Below are 27,213 nucleotides of genomic sequence, written 5' to 3' on the forward strand. Positions count from 1 at the left end.
TCCAAAACTTGTCCCCAAAAAGGAACTTGTGGAGTGTCGCAGCCAACATGTCAGGATTGACGTCCTCCCACCATCCTCCATGGAGTCCATTCCTAACCTAGCGGCCTCTGACTGCATGCTTATCCACACATGCATGCATACGTGGGGCGAACTCTCGAATGCGATCATCCTGGAGCCATGTATATCCTTCCAAAAAAGGGCCTTCTTCCCATTGCCGATCCCCGTCTTGATGGCCTCATAGAACAGGGCCATAGATTCCTCTGTGACTTGCAAGTTGAACTCCTTCCACGAATTTTCATCCATCACTCGCTCAATCCACGGCCATCAAGCCCTTAGAGCCAGGTTGAGGAGCCTCAAGTTTTGGCAAGCCTAAACCCCCCAACTCCTTTGGCCCACATACTTTTTCCCATGCCACCAAATAGTGCCCACCTTACATGTATTTTCTTCATTTCCACACGAAGTTTCGACATATCTTGTCGACATCGTCCAGAATCTTGATTCGCAAATCCAACACAAGCATTGCGTGACTGGCATGGCCGCGAGCTTGTCCTCACAAGCACAATCCGGTCACTCCTATAAAGCAGCGAGGTGCCCCACCTAGGTAGCATGTCTGGAACCTTATCAACCAAAGGTTCCAGCTGTGCCACTGTCGGCTTCCGGAGAGCAAGCGGGACACCGTGGTACTAGCACAAAAATGTTAGGATCTAGCAGCTAAGCTCCTGCCGAGCCAACTCCTCCTGCTCCAGACTACACCGGATGAGGTGCGCCGAGCACTTCGCAAGACTAGTGCGAAGGCCCGAAGCCAACCCAAAGTCGTGCACAATCTTGGAACACGCCCTAAGCCCATGTCATTGCGGAGCCACGAAGATCACCATGCTGTCCACATACATGGACGTATGGTGGTGCAGACTTGACGCTGCTAGCAACAGCAGCACCCCACGATCCACAGCTGCACTAGGGAGGTAGTGCCATCCATTCCTAACACAAATAGCAGGGGGAGAGTGGATCGCCCTGCCTAATCCCTCTCCTTTCGTAGATCACCTCGCCCGACACCCTGTTGAGTAGGACTCTAGTGGACAAAGTGCAGAGAATGTCGGTGATACAAGCTCGCCCACGATGACTGAACCCAAGCCTAGCAAGTACCTCAAGAAGGAACATCCAAACCATTGTGTGTTGAAAGCCTTCATGATATCAAGCTTCAACATGACCGCCGCCTTATTTGAGATGTGAAGCTGCCATGCCATCCCTTGCAGTAGCATGAAACTACCATGGAATCAACGTTCATGTATGAACACAATCTGGTGAGCACCCACCAATCTTCCCATCTCGAGTGCCACTCTAGTCACCAGCACCTTACCCACTAGTTTCAGGGAATTTTGTATGAGACTGATTGGTTTATAGTCATGGATCTCCATCGCTTCCCAATGCTTTGGAAGCAAAGTTATTAGGGCCTGATAGACCAAAGTTAACCCTCTAAAGTGCATTCTCCTTATGGTCAGGAAGGCATCTATCACATCCTCTCAGATAATTAATATGCCAAAACACAACATAGAACCTAGATGTGATACCATCAGGTCCGACGCCTTGTCGAACTGCTGTGATTTAATTGCACTCCACACCTCCTGCTCACAGAAACCCCCCTCAAGATGATGAAGGTCAAAGGTGGGGACGTGGAGGTCGTCAAGGTTCAGCGTGAGCCCCCTCTCTAGTGATGAACCGATCAGATCAAAACCGAAAGCACCCACCACCTCGGCCTTCTCCTCATGCTCGGAAGTAAGTGATCCATTAACCTTGAACGACGAGATGAAGACTTTCTTTCTCCGGTGACTACCATGTGAGTGAAAGAAACTTGAGCATACGTCTCCTTCCTTGAGCAACAGTACCCTCGAAATCTGCCTTGCAATAGTCCTCCCTAGGGACGCTAATCCTAGCAGAAGCTTCTTAAGAAGCCGACACAACCCTTGCTCCTCCACGGACAATTGTCGCGACTCGCCACGTCCAGCCAAAGTATAACCTCATTAGCAATAATGGCCTATAGCTTAACATTGCCCATGAAGGAATCACTCCAACTTGTAAGCTTGTGCACGGTTGCCAACAGCCGGGTTGCGAGGCACTTGAAAGGAATGACCTCACGTGGCACTGAACTCCACGCTTCCTACACAACATCGAGGAAGCCGACGCACTGGTCTAGCTTCCCCATGGTGGGCCACTGCTGCTCATTAGACCAAGTATATCTCCGCCCATTTAGGTAGAGCTCCTGAAGCTCTAGATTCGAAAGGAGTTTACGGATATGCCTTATCATTCACCTGTTGACATGATCGTTATTTTGGTCATCCGGGTCCGCTATCAGGTTGAAATCCTCCGCGATCAACCAAGGGCCGGGATGTAAATCCCCCGCGCCCCTCGCCACCTGCATGACTTGGAACTTGTCTTTTTCTTCGTGTTGTCCATAGATGCCGGAGAACCACCACCCGACGCTACTAGCTAGCTTAACTCTAGCGGTCATGATATTGTGCATATGTGGGGTTGCGATAGCGTCACCTTCGTAGATTGCCATGCAAGGAGCACACCCCAACACATACCCAGCGCAAGCAGGATGTAGAACTCATCAAACTCGTGCTCGAGGCACTCTCTAAGCACCCACACGTTGATGTTCTGAATTTTGGTCTCCTGCACCCAATAGGGAAACGACCTGTTTTAGTGCTGCTCTTTTTTGGCTAGGTTATTAATACCCCACACATTACACACGATAAAAGACAGGTTTGGATCAGCCATGGGGAAGCCTACCGCCACATCACAAACGTCTCGGATATATGCAGTTCTAACGGCATGGCAGTCTCACCCCTCCCGCGCGCAACCATCTGAAGGACGTCCGGTTGTAAGCTTGCAACGCATCATCTCCAGTCACCCCTCCCTCTTGAGCAATCCCCAATTGCACCATGCATGTGTGCCTTCTGCCTCCTTCTAACCGTAGAGAAGCGACCCTTGATCATGTCATTGCGCCTAACCACCCAGGAGGGGGGGTGCATTTCTTTCCCATGTGTCGCAATGCAGAGCACGGAAGCACCATCATGCACGCCTTCATGCACCTGGTGTGGAAACCATTCGACTCTCGTATGCTTGCTAGAGATGCACAGAGTAGTCTACGAGGAGGTCCTAGTCGGGCGCCTTAAGCGCCCCCGAAGAGAACTTGGCACTCATATGAGAACCTAGTGGGCCGGCCCATGAACACATAGTGCTCCGAAATACTATAGCGCGAAAACCCACCAAAAAAGGTGTTTGTCGCAAGGAATTGTACTCAAGCTACGACAATCCCGCAAGAGAATGGCTACCACTGTACCATTTGGGTGCTAGTGATTGAATGCAGCATGCATTCTTTAAGAACTATTGTGGTCGCGCTATTTGAATTAAAACAAGTTCACTAATTTAACAAAAAATGTTCACCAATTGACCGGTCTGACCAATTTACCGTCGACTGTTCAAAAAAATATGTGTATGTTTTTTCTTAAATCAGGAATTAAAAAACCATTCACAAAAAAAAAGCTCAGGGGTTAAAAAGAGGTTCTCTCAAAATGGAAAAAGTTCTCCGATCTTCAAAAAAAAGTTCATCAATTTTGGAAAAAGTTCATTCAATTTGGAAAAAGTTCATTCAATTTGGAAAAAGTTCATCGTTTTGAAAAAAGTTCATCGATTTTAGAAAAACAATATGCATTAAAATAAAACAAAAATTATTAGAAAAAGAAAAAGGAAAAAAAAGAATGAGCCGAACTAAAGAACAAAAAAAGTAAATATCTGTGCACTAGAGGAGTGATGGCCTGGTGGTTAGAACTGAGCGGTCACGGTGAAGGAGTCGCAGGTTCATAGTTTCAAACCCCCGTCCGTGCATCATTTTTATGTAAAACAAGAAAAAGAAAAGGATGGGCCAGTCCAGTTTGGAATGCTTCATGCGTGTGTTTGCAAAATGCACTATACCGGGTGCCTAGAGCGCCAAATAGGATGCACCGAGTCTACGCCCCCTACGGTAGCAACCGAGCTGTCCTGGGCTGTACAGGACAGAGAAAAAGAAGTAGCCATGTCCCTGCATGTCACCCAACGGTCCACAAGGCCCATACCTGACCGCACCATCCCGAGGAATTGCCTAACTGAGAGGAGCTTCGAACTGTCTCTGTTTCCCACAGCGAGGAATTGCCCATTTAATCGCTTCCGCGATCATGGTTTTGGAACCTTGTCGAGGTTTCCGACCAGGTTTTTTCCGGCTATGGAAATATTCTAGAAGGTTCCTGAAACAGTTTTTTTTTCTTGTTATATTTTTGTTTTGTTTTCTGTTTTCACGTTTCTTTCCTTTTTTGTTTTATTTTTCTTGACGTTTTCCCTTATTATGTTTCCTTTTTTATTTTCGTTTTCTTTTTCCAAGTTCATTTTACTTTTTTCTTTATTTTCTTTTTTCTTTTTGTTTCCTAATTTTTTATTTCCTTTTTCCTTTTCCTGTTAATTTTCCTCAAAATTCCCAATAATGTCCTCTTTTTCAAACAAAAAAAATCACAGTTTTCAAATAGTGTTCGAATTCCACAATTTTTGCAGGAATTTCAAATATTGTTCAAAAAATGTTCGTGTTTCAAAAAATGTTCTCATTTACAAAAAATCACACTTTCAGTTTTTTTTCACAAATTCAAAAAGGTTCCTGTTCTTTAAAAAAACACAATTCAAAAAGAGTTCATGGTTAAAAAATTTGGTCACAATTTGTAAATAAGTTTGTGGTTCCAATTTTTTGTTCGGCATTTGGTGAAAAGTTCCATTTTTCATATTTTTCCATTAATTCCCAAAATGTTCGTTCTGATTTTTTTTCTTCAGAATTTCATGAAATGTTCCATTTTTTCAAATATTTGTTCAAACATTCAAAAAATGTTTGGAGGATCATAATTTGTCCACGTATTCAGAAAAATATTCCTGTTGCCGAAAATTTGTTCAAAACTTCAGAAACGCTTGCACATTTTCAAAATATACACTTTAAAGAAACTATCACTACAGTAACTAATTACAGTTCGCCATAGTATCTGATCCAAATTCGCTAGAGTAGAGCATCCCGGTTCTACGCTCCGTTAGCTCTTTAGGTCAGCTCTGCAATGCAAACCTCAAAAATTGTCTGGTTGAGTGGCTATGAGCTCACAATCGCAAGCGGCGGGTCTCCTATTCAAATCCTCGCATCACGCTACCCTCGATTTTTGCTACTCCCTCGTTCACTTTGATAAGTCATTTTAGACAACTAAAACTGAGTTGTTTTGGACGTTGTCTGAAATGTCTACAACGCCTTATAAAAATGAACAGAGGGAGTATCTTTTTTCGTCCCATAGTACAACTCGATGGGCCGGCCCAGTCACGGTGTCTTGTCAACATTTGCGTTGCCAGCTGGGGTCAGGTCCAAAAACAGCGGTGCAGAGCACCTTTGGTTTCCAACATGTTAGTCCCCTGTGGGCGACCGAACAACCAATCCCTGCACATGGAGATCCCTAGAAGGGGTAGGAGCAGGAAATGCGCCAAGGCCACGCGTCGAGCTTTTCGCAACCGAGACGTCCTCACGGAGCACCGAATCCGTCCCATTGGTGAGTCCCCCCTCGCGAAGATCATGATGAGGGGAAGGAGTGGGAAACGCGCCAAGGTCACACATCGAGTTTCTCGTCGCTAGGGCGCCCTCGCTGCTGGAGTATAATGTCCGGCCCTCTCCCATATTTCAGAGTTTTGGAGTAACTGGTTGGAGCATGAGTTCAATACAGTATCAGATCCAAGAGGTCTTGAGTTCAAGATCCTACCAACATAGTATTAAAAAAAGTTTATGTGACCTACATTGATCCCACGTCTAAGTAATATATAAGTCTAGACGTGAGGGGAGTGTTGAAATATATTGCCCGCCTCTCTCCATAAGTTTGGACTCATCGGTGAACTAGTTAGGTACATATAACTTACAACCAAGAGGTTGAGGGTTTAAAACCCAGTAAATGCAATAAATAATTCTGTCATGCCCCCGCTTCCGCTTCCTACATCATAAACTTCAAAAGAGCATAGACGTGAGGGGGAGTGTTGGAGTATAATATGCGGTCCTCCCTCATAGTTCAAACTTTTGGAGCAACTGGTTGAGGCATAAATTCAATACTCGTGAATCATCAGATCCATCTCAATGGCCTCATCCACAACCGCTCTCCATGTCCGGCTCCGGCAGCAAGCCAGACCCAATCAACTAGGCAACACTCACTGAGGATTCGAGCTTTGTGCCATCGGATGAGAAGCTTGCATTCCTCGTGGCCAGGTGCCTCAACAGCCTTCCCTACACCTCGTCATCATCCTCCATCACCAACTCCAGCTCCTCTGACTACGACGGCTTCCCGGACGACGACCCTTACGCCGTCTACGCCATGTACCACAGCCGTCGCCGCACAGATGAAAAGGGGAAGGGAAAGGTGCTCGCCAGTTATTCGTCCTATCCTATTTAAATTCCTGTTTATATCTAGTAGTAGAACTGCTAGCGTCCCTTTCGGTTAAGATGAACTAGTAGGTTCTTTTGGTTGTCCGATGAATGTGATGAATCACCTATGTTATATGTATGATGTTTGTTCCTACGTGATTCATGGATTTGAGTGGTGGGAAATGGGGCTGCGGACAGGGATATATGAGGGGCGAGCCCATGCTGTCCGTGGACATATAGGGGCACAAATTTTTGCAGTTGTTGTTTTAGATGCTCTTATCCAAGCTATTCGACCATTTGTGAAATATTTGGCCAACTACACGTATAAAATTCTTTTGTGATGTTATAAAAAAAAAGTCTTACCAATTGAACATGCACTCTAGAAGACGGATGTTTTTTTTTGCGGTGAGAGAAAGGACGTTTTGTTTTGCAGTGAGCCGGTGAGAGAAAGGATTCAAACAGGTGGGACCTGTATCATGTTGTTTAGTCACATAAAAGACCCTTGTTATGATACAAAGGTAAATTAGATGTCTAACCGGGTAAGATATTAAGTTTGAAGCAACTTAAGTATTCAGTAAGATAACAAGCATGAAACAAACCTAGCTAATTTCATTGTCTTTTGAGTGAGCAACAAAAGTTCCACTATTCACGCAACAAACCAACTATCATTCATTATTAGCAGGATCACATGAAGCTATAATAAACTATAATTCTCCAAGGTTAGCAACAAGGGTAAATAATTATGTGAGGAATACATTTCGCCAGGCATTAAAAACAGAAAGGCGCACACTCTTGAAATCACACATATACCCTTTGAGCTGTTTCTTCAAAAATATTGAAATACCTATGACGTATTTTATCATGACTATCTATGAACCGTACTGTTTACAGGGATGGCCTAACGAATGTTGTGGAGCGTGAGAAAGATGTAAAGACTGTACATAGACTTCTGTTTCATGAAGGGCATCTCCAGATAATGTTCATCTCCATATTAGGGGAGAGTGGTGTTGGAAAAGGGACACTCACAACGGAAATCTGTGAACTTATGAGAGGGCGGAAAGAATTTCTTGTTGTCCGGTACAGCATACCACCGGGTTCCAGTATAGAATATCTCCTGGAAGAAGTCTACAAGAGAGCATATAAACACATCCACAATCAAGATGAAGCTCCTTGGGTGAATGGCAATGATATCGCTGATAAGCTTCGTGGTCTCCTCACTGGTACGAGGTACCTGCTAGTTCTTAAAGGCATTTCTTCCAAGACTATCCTGAATTGTGTGCGGGCAAGCTTGCCAGCAGACGACAAGACGGGCAGCAGGGTGGTGCTCATATTGGAACCTGAATGCGAGGAAGTTGCGCGGCATGCTAATACCTTGAACGAGGCAAGATATAAGATCGAGAGCACACACAGGTTGAGCCATTTGGATGAAGACGCAAGTAGAGAACTATTCCGCTGGAGGGTCTTTGGCAAAATGGAAAAGCACAACAAGGACAACACCAAGAAGACGACTTATGAAAAAAAAGTGTTTGATTTAACAAAAGGCTATCCTTTGGCTATAGTTGTTCTTGCTGGACTCTTGCGGCACAAGGAGGAGCCCGTTGAGTGGGATGCAGTGCTCCAGGAGCTCAGTCCTGGAATGGAAGAAGCAGAAGATGGTCAAGACAACCCAATAACAGGGCTTCTGTTGTTGAAAGAGAAACCGGATGAGTGGAAGGCCTTGCAGCAGCAGATGACCGCTGCAAGGGAAACAAAGCTGTCAAACAGAATGGTGCTCGAGAGGATCTTGTCCGCGAGCTTTGATGACCTCCCTCAAGACCTCAAGTCCTGCTTCCTCTACTTGGCCGCTTACCCCATGAATGTCTACCTTTCTTCTGGTCATATCGTGCGGATGTGGACGGCCGAGGGCTTCATCAAGCCACGTAAGGGCATGACTCTGGAGGAGTTGGGACACAGCTACCTCAAGGAGCTGGTCTCGAGATGCCTGGTTCGGCTGATAGACAAGAACGCCCATGGTGGCATCAAGACGGTCATTGTTCACAGCCGCCTCGTAAGGTTCCTGCAATCAGAAGCTCGAGAGGCGAGCTTCATTGAGATTCATGACAGAAATGAAATCCTTGCACCAGCATCGGTCCGCCGCCTCTCTGTTCAGGATGACAGCGGGAACTACGCCACATCCAGCAATAAGTTTCCCAAGCTGCGGTCCTTCATATGCCGCGTTGCAGCAGGTAATAGCCAAAGCAGTGACGAGTCCGATGACAGTAAGAAGGAACGACGTGAGTTCCCTTGCGGGCCCAGGCTCGCCTGTGTAATCTCCAGTCCAGCGACAGAGGGGGTAGAAGGAGGCAGCAGCCTGAAGAGCCATGATCTCAAGTTTCTGCGCGGGTCCAAGTTCCTTCGCTTAATGTCTGTACAGGGTTTGAGGCTCCAGGCGTTGCCCGATGAGATTGGTGACATGATTCACCTGCGGTACCTACGTGTTGAATGCCCTGGTCTGAAGAAGCTCCCTCGCAGCATTAGAAGGCTGCTCAATCTGCAGACACTCGACATAAGCAAGACCGCTGTCGTGGAGATCGACGCAGAGTTCTGGAAGATCAAAACACTGCGGCATGTGCTTGCAGAAAAGCTCAATCTTCCAACGCCACCCAAGAAGGAGATCGAGGTCATCGAGCTGCCTGATCTACAGACTCTGCATGGTGTAGTGGCCGGTGTTGAAAATTGGGTCAAAGGAAGCTCTTTACTGGACAAGATGAGCAAACTGCAGTCACTGGAGCTGCACGGTTTCAATGCAGAAAAACACGGGTCTGCACTGAAGGGTGCTATCAGGAAAATGCATTTCCTTGGGCACATGAAGCTGGTAGGTGATAAGATCCCGTCATGTTTGTTTACTGAGCCGAACCTTCGGTGCCTGCAGGCTGTTGATATAAAGGGCACCGTGGAATGGGCTAATGTCACTTGGGATGTCCTTCGCAAGGTCCGCCCAAACCTTGTTGAGCTCAAACTTAATGCAACTGGGAATGTGCCAAAGGAGTTGATTAATGAAATTGTAGCCCACAAGCTGATCTGCATTGTGGATGGAAAATTTCAATGCGCAAAAAGGTCAAAGGATAAAATGGAAGAACACATGTTGATTCCGCCGTCTAAATGAGCAAACTCGCCTTGCATAAACTTTGCTGCAACTGCAAGTAAGGCTTTTGTTTTACTCTTAATTGTTTTTTTTTCTTGGCTAGCCTACAAACAGCTAGCGAATAAGAGTTGTGGCAAAACTGAATGATGCTGATTTGGTGTTGTACTAATTTTTACATAGTAACGCACAGTACGTATATTGTGTTGTTTCGAACTTGCTTGCTTCGGATTTTTACATCGATTTGTTTGATGTAGATGGACCATTTATTATGTAATAATATAAAAAGAAAACTAGCACATTTGCACTCAGCAGCTGCTGTATTTTTTCATGGTCCGCGTCCAACATTCAGATGAATTTTCTGCTAACTCCCACCCATATTTTTAGTAGAAGTGCTCTTTGTTACCTCAAAAAAAAAAGGTGCTCTTTATTCATGAATGTTAAAGGGTGTCATAAACAAGGCCCAAAGGCCAAATCTCAAGGAGCCATAGACCCAAAAAGCAATGACCACCGTACAAACGATCCAAACGACATGAGACCACACACACACCCAAGGCAAGATACATAGGGGTTCAGCAACACCACCCCATATAGCTCCAAGTGAAAAAACAAATGGACAATAAGCACGACTATGGAGACGACAGAGCTCTCAACCAGGAACAAACACCGCGAAGAGACGAAGCTGAGCGCCGACGTACCATGCATGAACTCCAAGACGGTGCCTTCATGAAGGGCACGATGCCAGAGCACCGCCACTGGCCGACCCAAACAAGATTTTCAGCTAGAGCAACATGAAGAGAAAAGAGCAACCAAGACGAAGCCTTCAAGAAGGGACAACACCCGAGGATGCCGCCATCGTCACTGTGGCCAAAGGCAGAAAATGTTTTCATCCTGGCACACATACTCCTACTCTGACCTGGGTGCGGCCAGCAACTCACTTGCCGCACCACCGGCATAGTACGCCGCCCACATGGCCATGACCACCGACCAGCACAATAGTCGTGACCTCCGCCCATGCCCATGACACCCACCATCCGTACTGCTGCCTGACCACCAGGTTCTCTAGATCCCTACCAAAAGCGTGGGCCTTGAATTGTCCGGCAAACCCCAACTGCCGACGGAGCCGACAATGCCTACTTGCACCGAGGCTGGGAAAGGGGACAGGAAGGAGCAGACCACGTCCACGACCAGTGCACCCCTGTGCCAGCAACGGGAAGCCCGACCGAGTCAGCGCCACCCATCCCTCCTGTTAGGTCTACCCACATGCACCCCCTGTGCCGCCCTACCACATCGTTTCCGGCTAGATCCGCACGAGGCAAAACCTAGTCGCACATCCAACGAGGGTTAGCCCCTCGGTCCCTTGTGGGAGCGACGCCAGGGGACAACTTTCGCTCAAGGAGCCATACAAACGAGCACTGATTTTTTACTCTACTGATTTTTGCTGTCATACAAACAGAGAATAAGAGTTGTTGCAAAACTGAATGATTAGTACAGGAAGCCGTGGCCTGCTGATTTGGTGTTCTTCTTTATACATCCCGGAACAGTATAGTGTGTTGATTCTCGAAAAAAGGTCTTGTTGTTGCTTGGAGTTTTCGTATCAGTTTGTTCGTTGTAGATAAACCATTTATGTGAAATATAGAAGATAAAAGAACAAGTACATTAGCATTCAGGAGGAGGGAATTTGATCGTTTGCCCTGTATTTCTTAGCATTTGACCAATTTGCCCCACATTAGTATATTTCATTGACTTGCCATCTTCCCTATTCCTTACCTAAATCATTTCTTAAGTATTTCAGCTAAAATCGTCGAAGCAAAAAGACCAAAATACCCCTATGACAAACTTGGAATTTCTCGCATCTCTGCGCTGCACCCGGCTCGATTGAACCAAATCGATCATCCATGTTTGCCATAGGGAAAATGGTTCAGTGAACAGGTAAAAAAGGGACGTACGCCAAGCCCTCCAAAACACTCATTGAAGACCAAAGCAGGGATATGACTGAGGAAAGTACTAGCACGAACAAAATTAGTATTGAAGGCGAACACAGCAAAATAGATCCATTAACATCAAATTAAACTCGTCAGCTACCAAAATCTGATATCATTATCCACAATTTGCATTACCAGAAACTACTTATTACCAAATATTGACATGAACAAAACTTGACAGTACTATGAACAAAAAATGTAACAACCGTAAACAAACATCATTAACACTGCCATGGAAAAACAGTTGCAGTTGAGAAGCAACTGAAACTAATTTTTTTTTTACTGATCAAGAACAAGTATTAACCTTCATTGCTCTGAACCGGCGGCCAACTTAACCTGAAATATAGCTTCGTTTTGGTTGAAATGCTACTCCATGTGGTTCTCACTCAGGCCTTCGTTTCGAGTCAGATAATGTGCAACCAGAAACTGAAAGATAAATGGCACCGGTAAGCTTTGGAACGGCGAGGTCCTAGAGCAGCAGAGATGAAGGAAAAAGGAGGCGGAAGGACTTGCATGTAGCCGGCGTAAAGTAGGCGGTGGAGTAGTGACGGGCAAACACGGCGGCGCATCGTAGTGCCAGCGCTATGGCGAACATCGCGCCGGAGAGACACAAGGTCGACGGCGCGGGTGGTAGTGAGGACGGACCACGATGCCGGCGCCAGCGGCGGTGGACGAGACCTTCGCGGCGGGGAGGCCGCGCGAGGGGGAAAGCAGGCGCGGTGAGCCGCCGTCGGTCGAAAGCGACGGATCTGGCCGGAGGTAAGGAAATCTTCTTTCTTTCTTTTTGTTTTTCTCAAGGGAAAGGAGGTAAGGAAATCGTCATCGGTCAGGTCGGAGAGACGCGGCGAAGTGCGACACAAGACGGGAACGGAACCGGTGCCGAACCGGAAAGAGAAAAACCGTGAAAAAATCGGAAAAGGAAAAAGCACAATCACTCTTTCTGGATGACGATAAGTCCAGAACGTTCTGGATTTGCCCATGGCAAATTGAATGTTTTTTCTTAGCAATTTATATATTTTAGTTGGTAAATATGACAATTTCCTACTTTTTTTGTCAGAAAATTATCATGTTTGTCAACAAAACTTGTCATCCTCACATCAACTAAGTTACCATAAAAAAGGGTTCGATTTGCCTTGGGTAAATCCCAAACGTTCGGGATTTATTATTTTTGTTTTAATATTTATATTGCCTCCGTATCAAATATAAAAAATATAAGAATTTTTTGGCTTAGCCTAAAAAATAGCTTATATTTTTATACGAGGTAATACTAGATAAAAAAATTAGCAAAACTTACCTTTTCTTTAGAAGAACATTGTGCTTTTATTTCAACCAATAAGGTTTAAGGGGATACAAAGGTGACCCGGAGGATCGTTGAGCCACACACGATGGTCAATACTAAGTGAAGTGGCCGAACTCGCTAATCTGTGCGCCAAACCATTGCTTAAACGATGCTCATGGATAAACTTGTTTCTGCAGTCTCGTTTTTCTGTCGTTGATTTCCTTTAGAACCACTCATTACTTGCCAAGGTGCACCTTGCTGCGAACCAAACCAATCTGTGGTTGGACGGTTGGGCATCATCAGCACGTAAGGGTTCAAGTCTGACTTCACATCGGTACTCACATTTTTTTGAATTCATTCCAGTCTTTTTCAGCGATGCCCATGGTGGGCAGCGCCATGCTCGGGACGGTTGCAGCATCGCTGGACGCCGTCTCCAGCACCAATGGACGCCCCCGTCTCCAGCACCCGCTCCGCCACGCCGCCCCAAGGCCGCCGCCACGCAGTGGTTAGCAGCGTCACCCCCCGTCGATCCCTGCTTCTTCCCACATTTAATTTTTCGCTCGATCGCTGCCCGAAAATCTGCCGGCCCAACTACTACGACCTTCAGCAATCGCTTAATGCGTACCCCCCTCTTTCCACCGCTAGAGTTTCTATGGGCCAGCCCATTTTCAGGAGTCACCCCCAACCGGTTTTGGGAAGGTTCTAGATCCTTTCCTGAACCCTTTTTTTCTTTTGGTTTTTCTTTCCTTTTCTTTTTTCTATTTTGTTCCTGTTCTAGTTTCGCTTTTTCTTTTCTTTTTCTTTTTTCATTTTTATTCTTATTTTCTCAATTTGCGGTAATATTTTTAAATTCTTCATTTTTTCTTTTTGGTTGTAATTTAAATTTATTTTTATTTTGCAAACATATTTTTGGAAAATGGTGAACATTTTTTGAATTCATGAACAGTTTTTTTAAATCATGAACATTTTTCAAATACATGAACACTTTTTTAACTTACGTACTTTTTCACTTTTTACCTTTTTGGGAATTTTCTTCTTAAATTCATGAAAACTTTTTTGTTCATCGAATTAAAAAGAAATCATCAATGGAAGTATATGTTCAACAATTGAAAAAGTGTTCATCAACTCAATTTTTGTTCACCGGATTTCAAAAAATGTTCATCAAAATTCAAAATTTTGTTCATTGAATCGCAAAAATGTTCTCTAAATTTCAAATTTGCTCATCGATTTTCAGAAAATGTTCATCAAATTCAAACTTTGTTCATTGAATTCAAATTTTTTTATCCATTTTTTCTATTGTTTTTCTTGAGTACAATTTTTGTTCATCAACTTCAAGAAGTGCTCATCAAATTTAAATTTTGTTTCATCAAATACAAAATAATGTTTGTCATTGTTAGAAAATTCTCATCAAAATAAAAAAAATGTTCATTCTTTTGAAATCGTGAACTTTCTTCGGACTTGGTGAACATTGTTTAATCCATGAGCATTTATTATTTCGCGAAATTGTTTTTTAATCATGATTTTTTTAATTCACAAGCAATTCAAAATTTGCAACTTTTTATGAAATCCCGGTTTATTTTTAAAAAGCAAGCAAGTTAAAACAGAGAAAAGCAAAAAGAAAAACACAAGGTGCTTCCTGACCCGCAGAAGGGCCGGCCCAAGAGGGGAGCGTGGGGGTGCGCGCTCCCTGGTTCGTAGCGCGTACAGCGCGGAAAAGGAGCTGCCAACGCGGCGGATCTATCTAGCACTGCCGCCGTCAATCCCTCCTCCTCCTCCCTCCCTCCCTCCCTCCCTCCCTCTCTCCCTCCCTCCCTCTCTCTCTCTCTCTCTCTCTCTCTCTCTCTCTCTCTCTCTCTCTCTCTCTCTCTCTCTCTCTCTCTCGCAGCCATCGGCCATGGCCGTTCCCCCTTCTTCCTCCTCCTGCTGCTTTCTCCACACTGGTCAACCATTGGAGCTCCTTGCCTCCTCCTTTACTTCCTTTGAGGTATGGATGCATGAGCAGCTTGTCAGATATTGTGGGAAGCGTAGGACCCTTTGCTCGGGCCGCATTGCATTATATTGGAGACATGTCATGGCTTACAAGATTAGATCGATACTAGATTGATCGGATGCAGAGAGAGAATCGGGAGAGGTTGAAACAGAAGAAGAGATAGAATAGGTTACAATTCAAAGAGAATTCTATCCCTATACAACAACTAATTCTAACACTACCCCTCAATCTGAACCTCATGAAGCTTTGCCAAGGTCGAGATTGTACTTGAACTCATCTAACCTTCTCATGGTGAGTGGTTTTGTGAAGCCATCAGAGTTGGTCTCCTGTAGGTATGAACCGAATGTCAAGTAGCTTTCGAGCTACCCTTTCTCTGACAAAGTGAAAATCAACTTCAATGTGTTTGGTACGTGCATGGAAAACAGGGTTAGCTGAGAGATAGGTGGCACCAATGTTATAGCACCATAATCTAGCAGCTTGTGGAGCCTTAATCCCAAGCTCATAAAGTAGAGTTTGTATCCACATTATTTCAGTTGTTGCATTTGCCAAAGCTTTATACTCAGCCTCAGTGCTTGACCTTGAAACTGTAGCCTGTTTTCTTGCACCCCATGATACAAGGTTTGTTCCCAGAAACACAGGAAAACCACCTGTGGACCTTCTGGTATCAGCACAACCTGCCCAGTCTGCATCAGGATATGCAGTAACAAGCATGGATGAAGACCTAGTAATATGAAGCCCAAGTCCCTCTGAAAACTAAGATACCTCAAAATTCTCTTGACTGCAGTCCAATGAGTAGTTCTAGGTGCATGTAAATATTGACATACTTTGTTCACAGAATAAGAAATATCAGGACGTGTAAGAGTCAAATATTGTAAAGCACCTACAACACTCCTGTAATTTGTTGCATCCTCTGGTCCAAGCACTTCTCCACTTTCAACTGTAAGTTTTGCTGAGGTTGAAATTGGTGTACTCACAGGTTTACAATGTTCCAATCCCACTCTCCTGAGTATATCCGTAGTATATTTGTCCTGTGTGAGAAGTATGCCATCCTTTACCTGTTTAACCTCTATACCAAGAAAGTAGTGAAGATCACCTAGATCCTTAAGAGCAAACTCCAGTTTCAGATCCTTAAGCAAACAAGTGGTGGCATCTGAGCTTGAACTAGCAACAATTATATCATCAACATAAACAAGCACAAATATGGTGATATTGCCTTTATTGTAAAAGAACAAAGAGGTATCTGCTTTAGATGGTGTAAACCCAAGTTGTTGTAACTTCATGCTCAATCTTGAGTACCAAGCTCTGGAGGCTTGTTTCAAACCATATAAATTTTTATCCAACTTACAGACATAATGTGGCGTGCTTTGGTTCTCATATCCCGGTGGTTGCCGCATGAACACTTCTTCCTCAAGAACACCATGAAGAAACGCGTTCTGAACGTCTAGCTGTCGTAGACTCCAACCTCTGGAAATGGCAATAGACAACACAAGCCGAATAGTAGCTGCCTTAACAACAGGGCTAAAGGTATCTTCATAATCAATACCAAATCTTTGTTTAAACCCGTTAGCAACTAATCTAGCCTTGTATATGTCTATACTTCCATCAGATTTTCTCTTGATCTTGTACACCCATTTACAATCTATAACATTATTTCCCTTCCTTGGTGGTACTAAGTGCCAAGTTTTGTTTTTCATGAGTGCATTGTATTCACTATCCATAGCCTCCTTCCATTCTTTATGATTAAGGGCATCATGCAAATGAGTTGGTTCACCAAAACTACTAAGAAAAGCTCATTTGACCCTGTCATACCTTACAGTGCCATCAATATATTCTTTTGCCTTGATAATACCTTACTGGGATCGAGTATGGCGACGAGGAGCTGCTGGTGAGGTTTGCACAGAAGATCCCGACGTAACAGTTGCTGTTGGTTGCGCCACAGAAGATCCAGCAGGATCAACTGCAGCCGAGGCAGCCGCAGGTTCCCGATCCGCTCTCGATTCGAGGAGGATCGCGACCCAGACGCGCCAGGCGTCCCGCTGTCGGCTCCTGGGTCGGCCCATGGGCTGGTGGCGCGCGGTGATTCGCCCCCGTCTGCGCCTAGAGAGATGGGCTCAGCGGCGGGCCCCGCTGCATGAGGGCTGTCGGCCACCAGCGTGTCTGGACCAGTGGGCTCCACGTGGTCGGACCGGTCGGCCACCCGAGCGCGATTGGCTCCATGCGGGTGACCGTGATCGTCCTCGGATCACGCGTCGATGGAGACAGCAGGGCTGGCGTGGGGATCTGCCTCGGATCGAACGCCGCTGCCACCCGAATCTGCATGGGATCCGGCGCCTCTTTTGTCTGTTTCTGCACACATAAAATTATGACCTGAATTTGCACAAATATCACTAGAATCCGAATTTTCTATGGAATTCTTCACAGGATCAGCTTTAGATAATTCACCCCCGTGATTTGGAAGAAGTGCTATTTCAGCACGTAAGAGAGCTCCCGCATTTGGGTGAAGTTTGGCAAACGGAAAAAGAGATTCATCAAAGACAACGTCTCTAGAGATATAGATACGACCAGTTGCAATCTCTAAGCATTTGTACCATTTGTGGAGATTACTATAGCAAAGAAAAACACATTCGGTGGATCGAAACTCGATCTTGTGGCGATTATATGGACGTAAATTTGGGTAGCAAGCACACCCAATTTTTTTGAGGGAATTGTAGTCAGGTGTTTGATGATATAATCGCTCTAATGGAGTAGAGTTTCCAATGACCTTACTAGGAAGGCAATTGATAAGATAGGTGGCTGGAATGAATGCTTCATCCCAATATTTGAGAGGCATGGAGGCATGTGCAAGTAAGGAAAGACCAACTTAAACAATGTGGTGATGTTTTCTCTCGGCAGAGCCATTTTGCTGGTGAGCATGAGGGCAAGAGACATGATCTTCAATGCCTATGCTACGAAAGAAAGAGTTGAGCTTCTCATACTCCCCTCCCCAGTCACTTTGGACTGCCAAAATTTTCCTGTCAAAGTGTCTTTCAACAAGCTTTTGGAATTCTTGAAACACAGAAAAAACTTCAGATTTGTGTTTTAACAAGTAAATCCAAGTAAACTTGCTATAATCATCAATGAAACCGACATAATATTTTTTCCTTCCAAAAGAATCTCTAGCACGACCCCATACATCACTGAAAATAAGCTCTAAAGGAGCATGAGACACACAGTTTGACCTAGGATAAGGGAGTTGATGACTCTTGGCACACTGACAAGCTTCACAAACACACTCACTGGATTGACTATGTGATAATGAAAAATTGCCTTTATTAACTACTTGTTTGAATATGATTGGTGATGGGTGTCCTAATCTTTGATGCCACCGTGCCAAAGAGGGCTTGATGGCAGAATAAACATGGCGACGCTTGCGGTTGAAAACTCCGGATGAGATGGGGTAGAGCCCTCCAATGCATCAACCGTGATGAAGAAGTTGGCTCGTTGCCCGATCCTTTATAAAAAAGTAACGAGGGTGACTCTCAAAGAAGACATTGTTATCGGTGGCTAAACGAGACATAGATGCAAGGTTTTTATCGGCTTGTGGAACATGGAGAACATCGCGGGAAAGAGAGCCCATCAAATATCCTTGAAGTTGCTGCTGTTGTGCATACCAGAGGGTCCTTGCAAAGTTGGCCACTTGCTTTTCTTTGCCGTCCATGGTGATGGTGAGGGTGGGCGGCGGTGCCGGGCTCTTCTCGTCGAGGTGTTGCTCCATCTGTGCACCTTTGATCTGCGGCAGCACGACCGCCTTCCAGAGAAGAAAGTTCCCCCTCGTCAGCTTCTCCTGTGGTGGTGGTCCGAGGGATGTGGTGGTGGTGGTGGATGATGAGGCAAAGGTGGAGGAGGAGGTGGTGGAAAGTGCAGCCATGGTGCTAAGCGACATGGCGGCGGAGGTGGTAGACATGCTCTCGATGGACGAAGGTAGCTAGATGCGTTCTTGTTGAGGAAGAGGCTCTGTTATCATGTCAGATATTGTGGGAAGCGTAGAACCCTTTGCTCGGGCCGCATTGCATTATATTGGAGACATGCCGTGGCTTACAAGATTAGATCGATACTTGATCGATCGGATAAAGAGAGAGAATCGGGAGATGTTGAAACAGAAGAAGAGATAGAATAGGTTACAATTCAAAGATAATTCTATCCCTATACAACAACTAATTCTAACACAGTTGCGTTGTTTCTTTTCATCCAGCCCAGGCAGCAGCATTTATTTTTGTTGTCTCTTAAATCATTCAATCACACTAGGGTAGGGTAGGGTAGGGATGTGGCCTTCAAAATTTCACCATCCAGCTAGCTAGATCCTCTCCTACCTTCTGTGGCGATTAGTCCATTCAGCCTCTTCGGTCTGTTGTGATTCGTTAGAATTACTCGTATGTGACATTTGTTTTTTTCTCACTATTTCTTACAAAGTGTGTGCGCGCGTTATTATTTGTATATTATATTAGTTCTTTTCTTTTGTGTTGGAGGTAGATTTTTTAGGCCGTGGGATGGATAGATGCCGGCAGTTTTTTTTCAATCTATTCATCTTCCGGCAGTTGTTAATCTGGTTTAGCACCAAGTAGTCGCTGACAGGATGTTCACACATCATGCCATGATATCATATAAGAATTTCATGATTGATTGATATTAAATTGTTTGTTATTGGGTAGGCTTTATGCTAGTCTGTTTGATTTTGTCAGCTACTTGGTTGCGTTGGTGTAAATGAAAGGCATATGGAAGAAAGCTGACTGCGTTGGTGTAATGAAACGCATATGGTAGGATGATTGTGTCATTACTTATTACTAGTATAATGCCCGTGCGTTGCCACGGGCCATGTATATTATTTTGCCGGTTGTAATATAAAGATAATGCATGTCAAATTTTGGACATATAGAAATAATGCTCGCAACAATGAAAAAGTAACAGAAATCCAATCACTTATGATGTGAGTTGATAAAAATCTAATAGAATGATGTGTACATACAGATCAATGAGCCATCTAATTATTTTTCACAAAAGATCTACTTGTGTTTAAGACATTTTCATACAATCTGAGGAATGTTGTCTTTAAATTCGTTTGCATGGTATAATGTGATTTTAGTGAGCTATAAATTGTAGGCTACCTATTGATCATTTGGTTGGTATTTTCTCTAAAAATGACTTGTTAGGCTATGTGACATTTATGTCACTGGATAAGAGCTGCTCCTTTCTCCTTTTCTTGAAGGAAAAAAAGCATCAACTCCTCTCATTCGGCCAACTCACTCATTCACTCATGGTACAACCTTCTCCTACTCTCCCAACACAGCAGGCCAACCACCGGGTGTAGCCGCATCTCATCTTCCCTCTATGGCATCGCAGCCGCCATCTCTCCTAGGCACCTCACACACAACTTATCATTGATAAAGCAACGACCACTTAAACCTCATGGTGCGTGCCCCTGCAAGCAACTCTCTCCAGCAAGGTCTTTGATGTCTATGGACACGAGGAGCCCGTTAGATACACATATCCATCCTCGGCTCCTTTCCTTCCTTCATTCCTTCCTCTGAGGCCCCTTGTCACTTGGATCATCATGTGGCCTAAATCAGTAATAGTAGGGTGTGCGGAGATGTTTGATTTGGATTTGGGTCTTAAGAAAACTTAACCGGCACACAAAAATATGTCATCGTGTCTACTTATTATCTACCTAAATGCAACACACACCATTATGAGGATGGAACAAACATAGTACAAATTATAATGTAATCTGGCAAAAATCCTAATGTGCAAGTACAATCGTTATGTTGTCGTTATTTAGCTCATATGAAAAAAACAAGTAAAGTACACAGTCTAAGTGTGGTTAATCCAAAGACGATGAGCTCGGCCTGCACATCACACTTGTCACTAAACCACATGTGGTGTTAAGGTATGTTTCAAAACTTAGAAAAACCTAAGCTCATCGAGCTAGATATGAGAGCCACCCTCCACGAGCTACTCCCCGCACCTATCTATACGCCGCCCCTCGTACTACCGTTCACTTTTGACTTGTATAATGTTGTGGACTTCTTTCATGGAGGTGGAGCGGGTCCTGCTCTTAAGGTACATATCTTGTCTTAAGGAAATTTCCTTGTCTAGGCTTCTCCATCGTTCCTCTTCTCCTCGACGAACAAAACCAAAGCCCATATCTATCTTCCGCCCCGTTGGAACCTTCTCTACATAGTTTTTCTTTTGGTAGAAGCTAGTCACTTCCATAGCTTGCCGGCCAAGCCACCTATAGGCGAAGGGCAAAAGGAGGCACCCCATTCGTAAGGAAGGCCAATAACTCGCATTTCTACAACTCAAGAAGAGGTTGTATGGTTCAGAATTCAGACTATGGCATGAATGAAGAAAGCCGCGAGAATCCATATTGTCACATAAGCATACGATCAGCCTACAACTAATACAAGAAATATATTCTTTTCTGGTGGAAAAATAAAAGAAACAAAATATACCATCAGTAGTAATCAAAACATTTGAACCATAAATCAATTTTCAGCTTCTATTATAAGTGCTCCTTTTAGGCATCATTGTTCTTAGTTCTGAACTAACAAAAATGAAATAGAAAACAATTTCTTGGAAAAAATGCTGTGGTTATCTATCAAATATAAGAATATACAACAGATTAGCAAAGAGATCGGATGTGGCATCTTGCTTCCGGCTTCTTAATATGCAATAATGGTACATTTACAACAATCTAAGGAAAGGGTTCCTTTTTTTTAATCATTATAATACCGTATAAGAATAGCTGTGCAAGAACGGTCCGATTACAAGTCTGGATATTTATTTCTTTAAGAGATCATAAAAAAGTCAAAATGTTGCTAATTTACTGTATAAGAATAGTGTAGTTCATTTGGATGTAAAAACATTGACGGCAGAAAGGAGTGATACAAAAATAAATTATCGCATCTATGAATAGACCCTGAATCCATTGTTCAAATACATGAAAGATAATCTTGTCTATCACTGACTCGCTGAAAGTTGATGAGAGTAGCAAGTGGAGTTCTACACTATTTTCCACAAAAAGGCAACATGAAGCTCATAATGATTGCAGCAAACACTTTCAACTATCAAGTGATATACACAGGTAAAACCTTTGGCAAGATCATTATGCATACCAATAAACTATTAGTTTTGTACCATGGAATTGAACCTTGATAGAATAGCCATGTCAAAAAAGAATTACCAGGTGCACTAACTTTTCCTTACAATACAGATATGCCCCTGCAGTAATGAAGAATAAGGCTGAAATTAGCAGTATGTTAGTGCATCTATAAAAGAAATATTGGCTGATTACCCTAATGGTACGAGGCTCATAATACTGGTGCTGGTCTGTTTATGCGAGAAGTTGAAAGAACGGAACAGTTAATAAAAATATTAGCTCTGAACAACACACTTAGATACGAAGTGTAGATGCAGTGGTCTAATGTCCATAGAAAAACACGCTTGCTAACACCACGCCATTGCAATCAAAATATCAAAATATTGCCTAATTAATAAAAGTGCAGATGCATTGGCAATACAGATGTACACACCTTGTAACGCCAATATCTAGAAGGGATACTTAGGAGATATAAGATATACCCATGCCACACATGATCTTGCCTTCTTTTTTATAGAACACTACATATATTAGGGAAGGGTCGCTCGATTCAGTATACTTAGTATTCTCCGACGCCACGTGTAGATATAACACTGATAGCATATAAAAAAAAGGGGAAGAACGGATGCTATGACCTATCTTCAACAAAGGGGAAAAGAGAAGAAAAACCCCATGAGCATGTACAACCCACGAAAAAAGCAGCAGTATATCACCTATGATATACAAAAGGAAAGGCTAATTTTTTGTTACTTCATTAGTATTTAAGTTTGAATTCATAATCCACACACCAGTAATAAAAATATGCCTATCTGCATCATGAACCGAGAATCCCTAGCAGCAATTTAAACGACAATCCTTTTGTACCCATGAAACCATCTTCACCAGGTTTGAGAAGTATGCATATCTTTTATAGAAGAAAATCAACACGCTTCTATTATATTAAACCAACAAACTGAGGAGTAATTGATGTAATCGAAAGCAAATAAAGGAGATAATCATGCATTTGAAAAATTCTCAATAGCTACTCTGGTGTCTTTTTTCTTCCAAAAGCATCCTTCCAAATTTTAAATTGCCTACATTCACGCCCAAAAAAATCCCCGACAATGACCCTATCATATTATGAGAAGAAAATTTCTAGTTACATTGGGAAAGACCAAAAATACCTACTCATAATTTATGTGCTAAATTTTTCCTTCTGTTCGTAGGACCGAAGATAAAAAGGCTGGGGCACAAATATGAAGACTATAGGGAAGCTGAAATAACATGCTCAAAAATGAAATTTGTAATTAAATGCTAGGTTTAAGACTTAGGAACTCCCCAAAAAAATGAGCTTTCCTTTTCACTCTTGTCCCACTCTGAATCAATAAATTGAAGGGAAAGTAGTGGCTACTCTCGTTCAGGTAGCATGTAGAAACACAGGTTGAGCATCCAAGTGTATTGAAATATGGTGATGCTTTCTTCAGTGGAGAAACCAAACTGAAGGTGCACGCCGTAAGTTGACCAAATCTGCCACAACACCACGGGCCATCAACGACAATGAAGGCAACAGCAAATAGGTTAGACATTAGGCAAGATAAGGAAAGAACTGACACAATCATGCTAAGGAAAACGAAGAACTCCCGGCCGCAACCCGGCCGTTAGAACACCTACATTGGTAAAGGAGACAAAAGCAAAACCTTGGACGGAGATGGGCAGATGGCACTGAGTCTGTGGCGTCCAGGAGGGCAGCATCTACGTTCAAGCCAGCGAGACCAATCATCCGGTGAGGTCGAGCATGATGGCAGTGGCAACAGGCGAGTGTGCCGCTGTATGTGTCCCCGCCGATGCAAAGCACGCGGGCATCTCCTAGAGATTGGCTACGCCGCCGACCCCATCCAGGACTCCATCCCATCACACAACACCTGCTTCAGGAATGACGTCGACGTGTCGCACAATCTCGACGATCGATGCTGGCCGCCTTTTCCCTCCTCGTCCTCCTCGTCATCTTCCCCGGGCGTTGGGCGAACCACCTTTGACCACCAGGGGGGCGCGGGGGGAGGGCCAACAACGTAGGACGAAAGCTCGTGGCGGCGCGCGCGCAGCGAGATTGGATCGAAGATGGAAGAGGAGGGGCGGGTGGGGTGTGGAGGGAGACGTGCGGCGGCTGGGGAATAGGGAAAATGGGATTAGGGATCTCTAACCAAATTATTTAGAGATTAACCGTGATTGATTCTCTCTCATAAAGACATTACTAAATAATTTGTGTCCATATGGAAAGTTCTGATCTGTTCGGATTTCGGTAGATGGGAATAAAAAAATAGTGGGAAGAGGTGGTGGGAGGTAAGACGAAAAAAAACCAGACGAAAATGGTGGGATTATTCAACCAACTCGTCCATTAGGAGTAGAGACTATATCATATTCTGGCTTTCAGCATATCACTGTAGTGTTTGCCGGGCGGATTTCATCCTGTTGTTAGTCCTAGGAACCCAGCTTTCTTCCTAATTCAGTTCTTTCTTGCTCTTTTTTGTGAAATTTGTGTGCCTTTTGCAACAGCGGGGAGCCATGGCCAACCCCTGTGAGCTGCCGGAGGAGAGCAGCGATGCAGGGGAGGTGCTGGGGTATGTCAAGGTCATGACGAACGACCAAATGGAGGCGCTCCAGAAACAGATCTCCATCTATGCCACCATCTGCGAGCAGCTCGTCGAGATGCACTGCGTCTTCACCCAGCACCAGTGTAGAAGTGCATGCTCTAGCCAATGCAACCAAAAAACCGATCTGATGAAAGAGACTAGGCAGCACATTATACGTCAACACTCCCTCTCACGTGTGGCTCCCAGGCCTAAACGTGGACCGAAAGGGGGCTGCAATTTAATTGCGCCAGCCGGGTCTTGAACTCAAGACCTCTTGGCTCCGATATCATGTAGAAGTGCATGCTCTAGCCAATGCAACTGAAAGACCGATCTGATGAAAGAGACTTGGCAGCACATTATACGTCAACAACCAGGACTCCAGCGAATCAACCTGTGGTTGAGTTGGTTAGGTGGACAGTGGTATCCCCAACCCATCAGGGTTCAAATCCTGTGCTCATAGGGGTAGGGTGTGCGTGTGTGCGTTCATAGGGATGAGTGTATGCGCGTTTACATGAGCGCTTGTGTCTGTACTGATGCTAAAAAAAACCAGGACTCCATTGCACGTATGTACACTTGTGGCAGGTAGCAACTACACATGCTTGTTGTTTGTGTTACACTGTACAAACAATTGTACTACCAGTCACTGCGGGTGTGGGCAGACTACTATTTCCTCCGTTTCTAAATATAAATATTTTTAGTAATTCCGATGCAGACTACGGGAGTGTTTGGTTTCTCTCCGCTCCTTTTAACTCCGCTCCCGGAGTGGACCAGACTTCAGCTCACTTTAATGGAGTTGTCAAAACCGAGCTCCACCAACTCCGCGGAGTGGAAAGATTTCAAACGGGGCCTACATAAGGAGCAAAATGAATGAATCTAAATTCTAAAATATATCTATATAAATCCGTTGGTTGTTTGTTTCAGAATCTCTAAAGAGATTTATATTTAGGAACGGAGGGAGTATGCGTTAAGTTTCAATAGTGAGAGCATTATGTTACGATTCGGAGAGGAGTTGAAGTGCCGCAAAATAAATCAAATAGAGCCGGTTATGCATATCTGACGACACGTGTTTGCCATGTGGGATCAACTGTCTTTTTGTGCCATGTTCCCATTTGCTCCCCTGTGGTTGTTCTTGTTCGCAGTCTTATGCTTTTCTGTAGAATGTAAGCTTGACAGATATGCAGGAATCTCATAGCAGGTTACTCTCTGGTTATCGTTCAACTGAGCCGAACAATATTTCTTGTTCTCCAATCCTAATAATTTTATCACCCGCATACAGTTAGCATACCTGTCAGATTGGTATTCGAACTTCAGTTAAAATATTTTTATCAATTAACTAGATTTCCACGTGAAAACGTAAGCATGATTGATGTGAAGTTACTGATAAATAATTACGTTAATTCATCCTAATAATCACCTAGGACTAGATTGTGTTGTACACTCCCTAAACATAGGCCTATGAGCTATTACAGATAGGCTCCTGAAACATAGTTTGCGTTTCTGCCCATTCTTAATATTTCTACTGTATATGTTTTTGATAGAACAATTGCTTCTCACAAAAAAAAAATAGGTACTTCCTTTTGTTGTCAGCTGAAATTTCATTTCTTCAGGAAATTTGTATTGTGGTCCGCTAATGGTTCATGGAGGTCAAAAGATCACCACGAGGCAACGATGGACACCAACCCAGATGCAGCTGCAAATCCTCGAGAGCATTTTTGACCAAGGAAATGGAAGACCAAGCAAGCAGAAGATAAAAAATATTACAGCGGAGCTCTCGCAGCATGGCCAGACCTCAGAGACCAATGTCTACAATTGGTTCCAAAACAGACGAACACGTTAATTAGAAGCGCAAGCAGGCTGCTCCTCTACAGAATAATGCCGAACTGAAGGTGAAGAGGCAGATGAGGAGTCCCCAACTGACAAGAAGCCTAAACCAGATGCGCCACATGAGTAGAGAACGGCTGTGAGAGCTCACAATCCTGAAGAGATGACGTGTCATCACTTAGACATGGAGCATGGGCAGACCCGTGATACGATGTATGGCTCCAATGACAGCAATGGCTCGAGATCATCAGGCGGTTTGGGACAGATGACCTATCGGGAGAACGTTATGTCGAATCCAAGTATGCTCGACAAATACCATGTTTTATTGTACATAAAATTCCACAGAAACCTACTTAGTGAATCTGATACTGATTTGATTTCTGCAGGAATCGACCAGTTGTTCCAACACCGGTTTGGCGAAAGCTTCGACATGTCTAGATGACACGGTGATTCATGTTGGTCGTGTTTCTTACAACATAACCCTGTAAAAAGCAGCATGTGGGCTACGAGCAGTTTACCTTGGTGTAAAAATCAGCATGCGTTGGTTGGTTATCATGCTCTTGTTGACATCCTCGAAAGAGTAGTTTTCTTTTTATTGAAAAGGAGGTTAAAACCCCCGACCTCTGCATCAATCGATGCATACAAACATCTTTACTAGTTATTCAAGAAAGATCTGCCAAGAACATATATCAAGTCTCGAAAGAGTAGTTAGCTGGAGACATCCGTTTTCATCCATTTCTCCTTAATTGGTTCGCTGGTTATCATGGTCTTGTTGGCTGGTTATCATGGTCTTGGTTAGTTATCATGGTCTTGTTGACA

The 27,213-nt window shown here is 44.0% G+C and overlaps 1 protein-coding gene and 1 pseudogene across 1 annotated transcript in view; both read left to right on the forward strand.

The window, feature by feature from the left end:
* Nucleotides 1-9,866, forward strand: part of LOC123179818 (disease resistance protein RGA2) — a 34,272-nt gene extending 24,406 nt beyond the window's left edge. Inside the window, exon 3 of the mRNA XM_044591708.1 lies at nucleotides 7,349-9,866. Coding sequence (XP_044447643.1) covers nucleotides 7,349-9,602 — 2,254 coding nt within the window. The 3' untranslated portion in view covers nucleotides 9,603-9,866. The remainder of the gene's footprint in view (nucleotides 1-7,348) is intronic.
* A 14,687-nt stretch (nucleotides 9,867-24,553) lies between these two features.
* LOC123156690 (WUSCHEL-related homeobox 8-like) lies at nucleotides 24,554-26,836 on the forward strand (annotated as a pseudogene).
* The last annotated feature ends 377 nt before the right edge of the window (nucleotides 26,837-27,213 follow it).

This window comes from Triticum aestivum, chromosome 1D (genome assembly GCF_018294505.1).
Source record: "Triticum aestivum cultivar Chinese Spring chromosome 1D, IWGSC CS RefSeq v2.1, whole genome shotgun sequence".
Classification (NCBI taxonomy): domain Eukaryota; kingdom Viridiplantae; phylum Streptophyta; class Magnoliopsida; order Poales; family Poaceae; genus Triticum; species Triticum aestivum.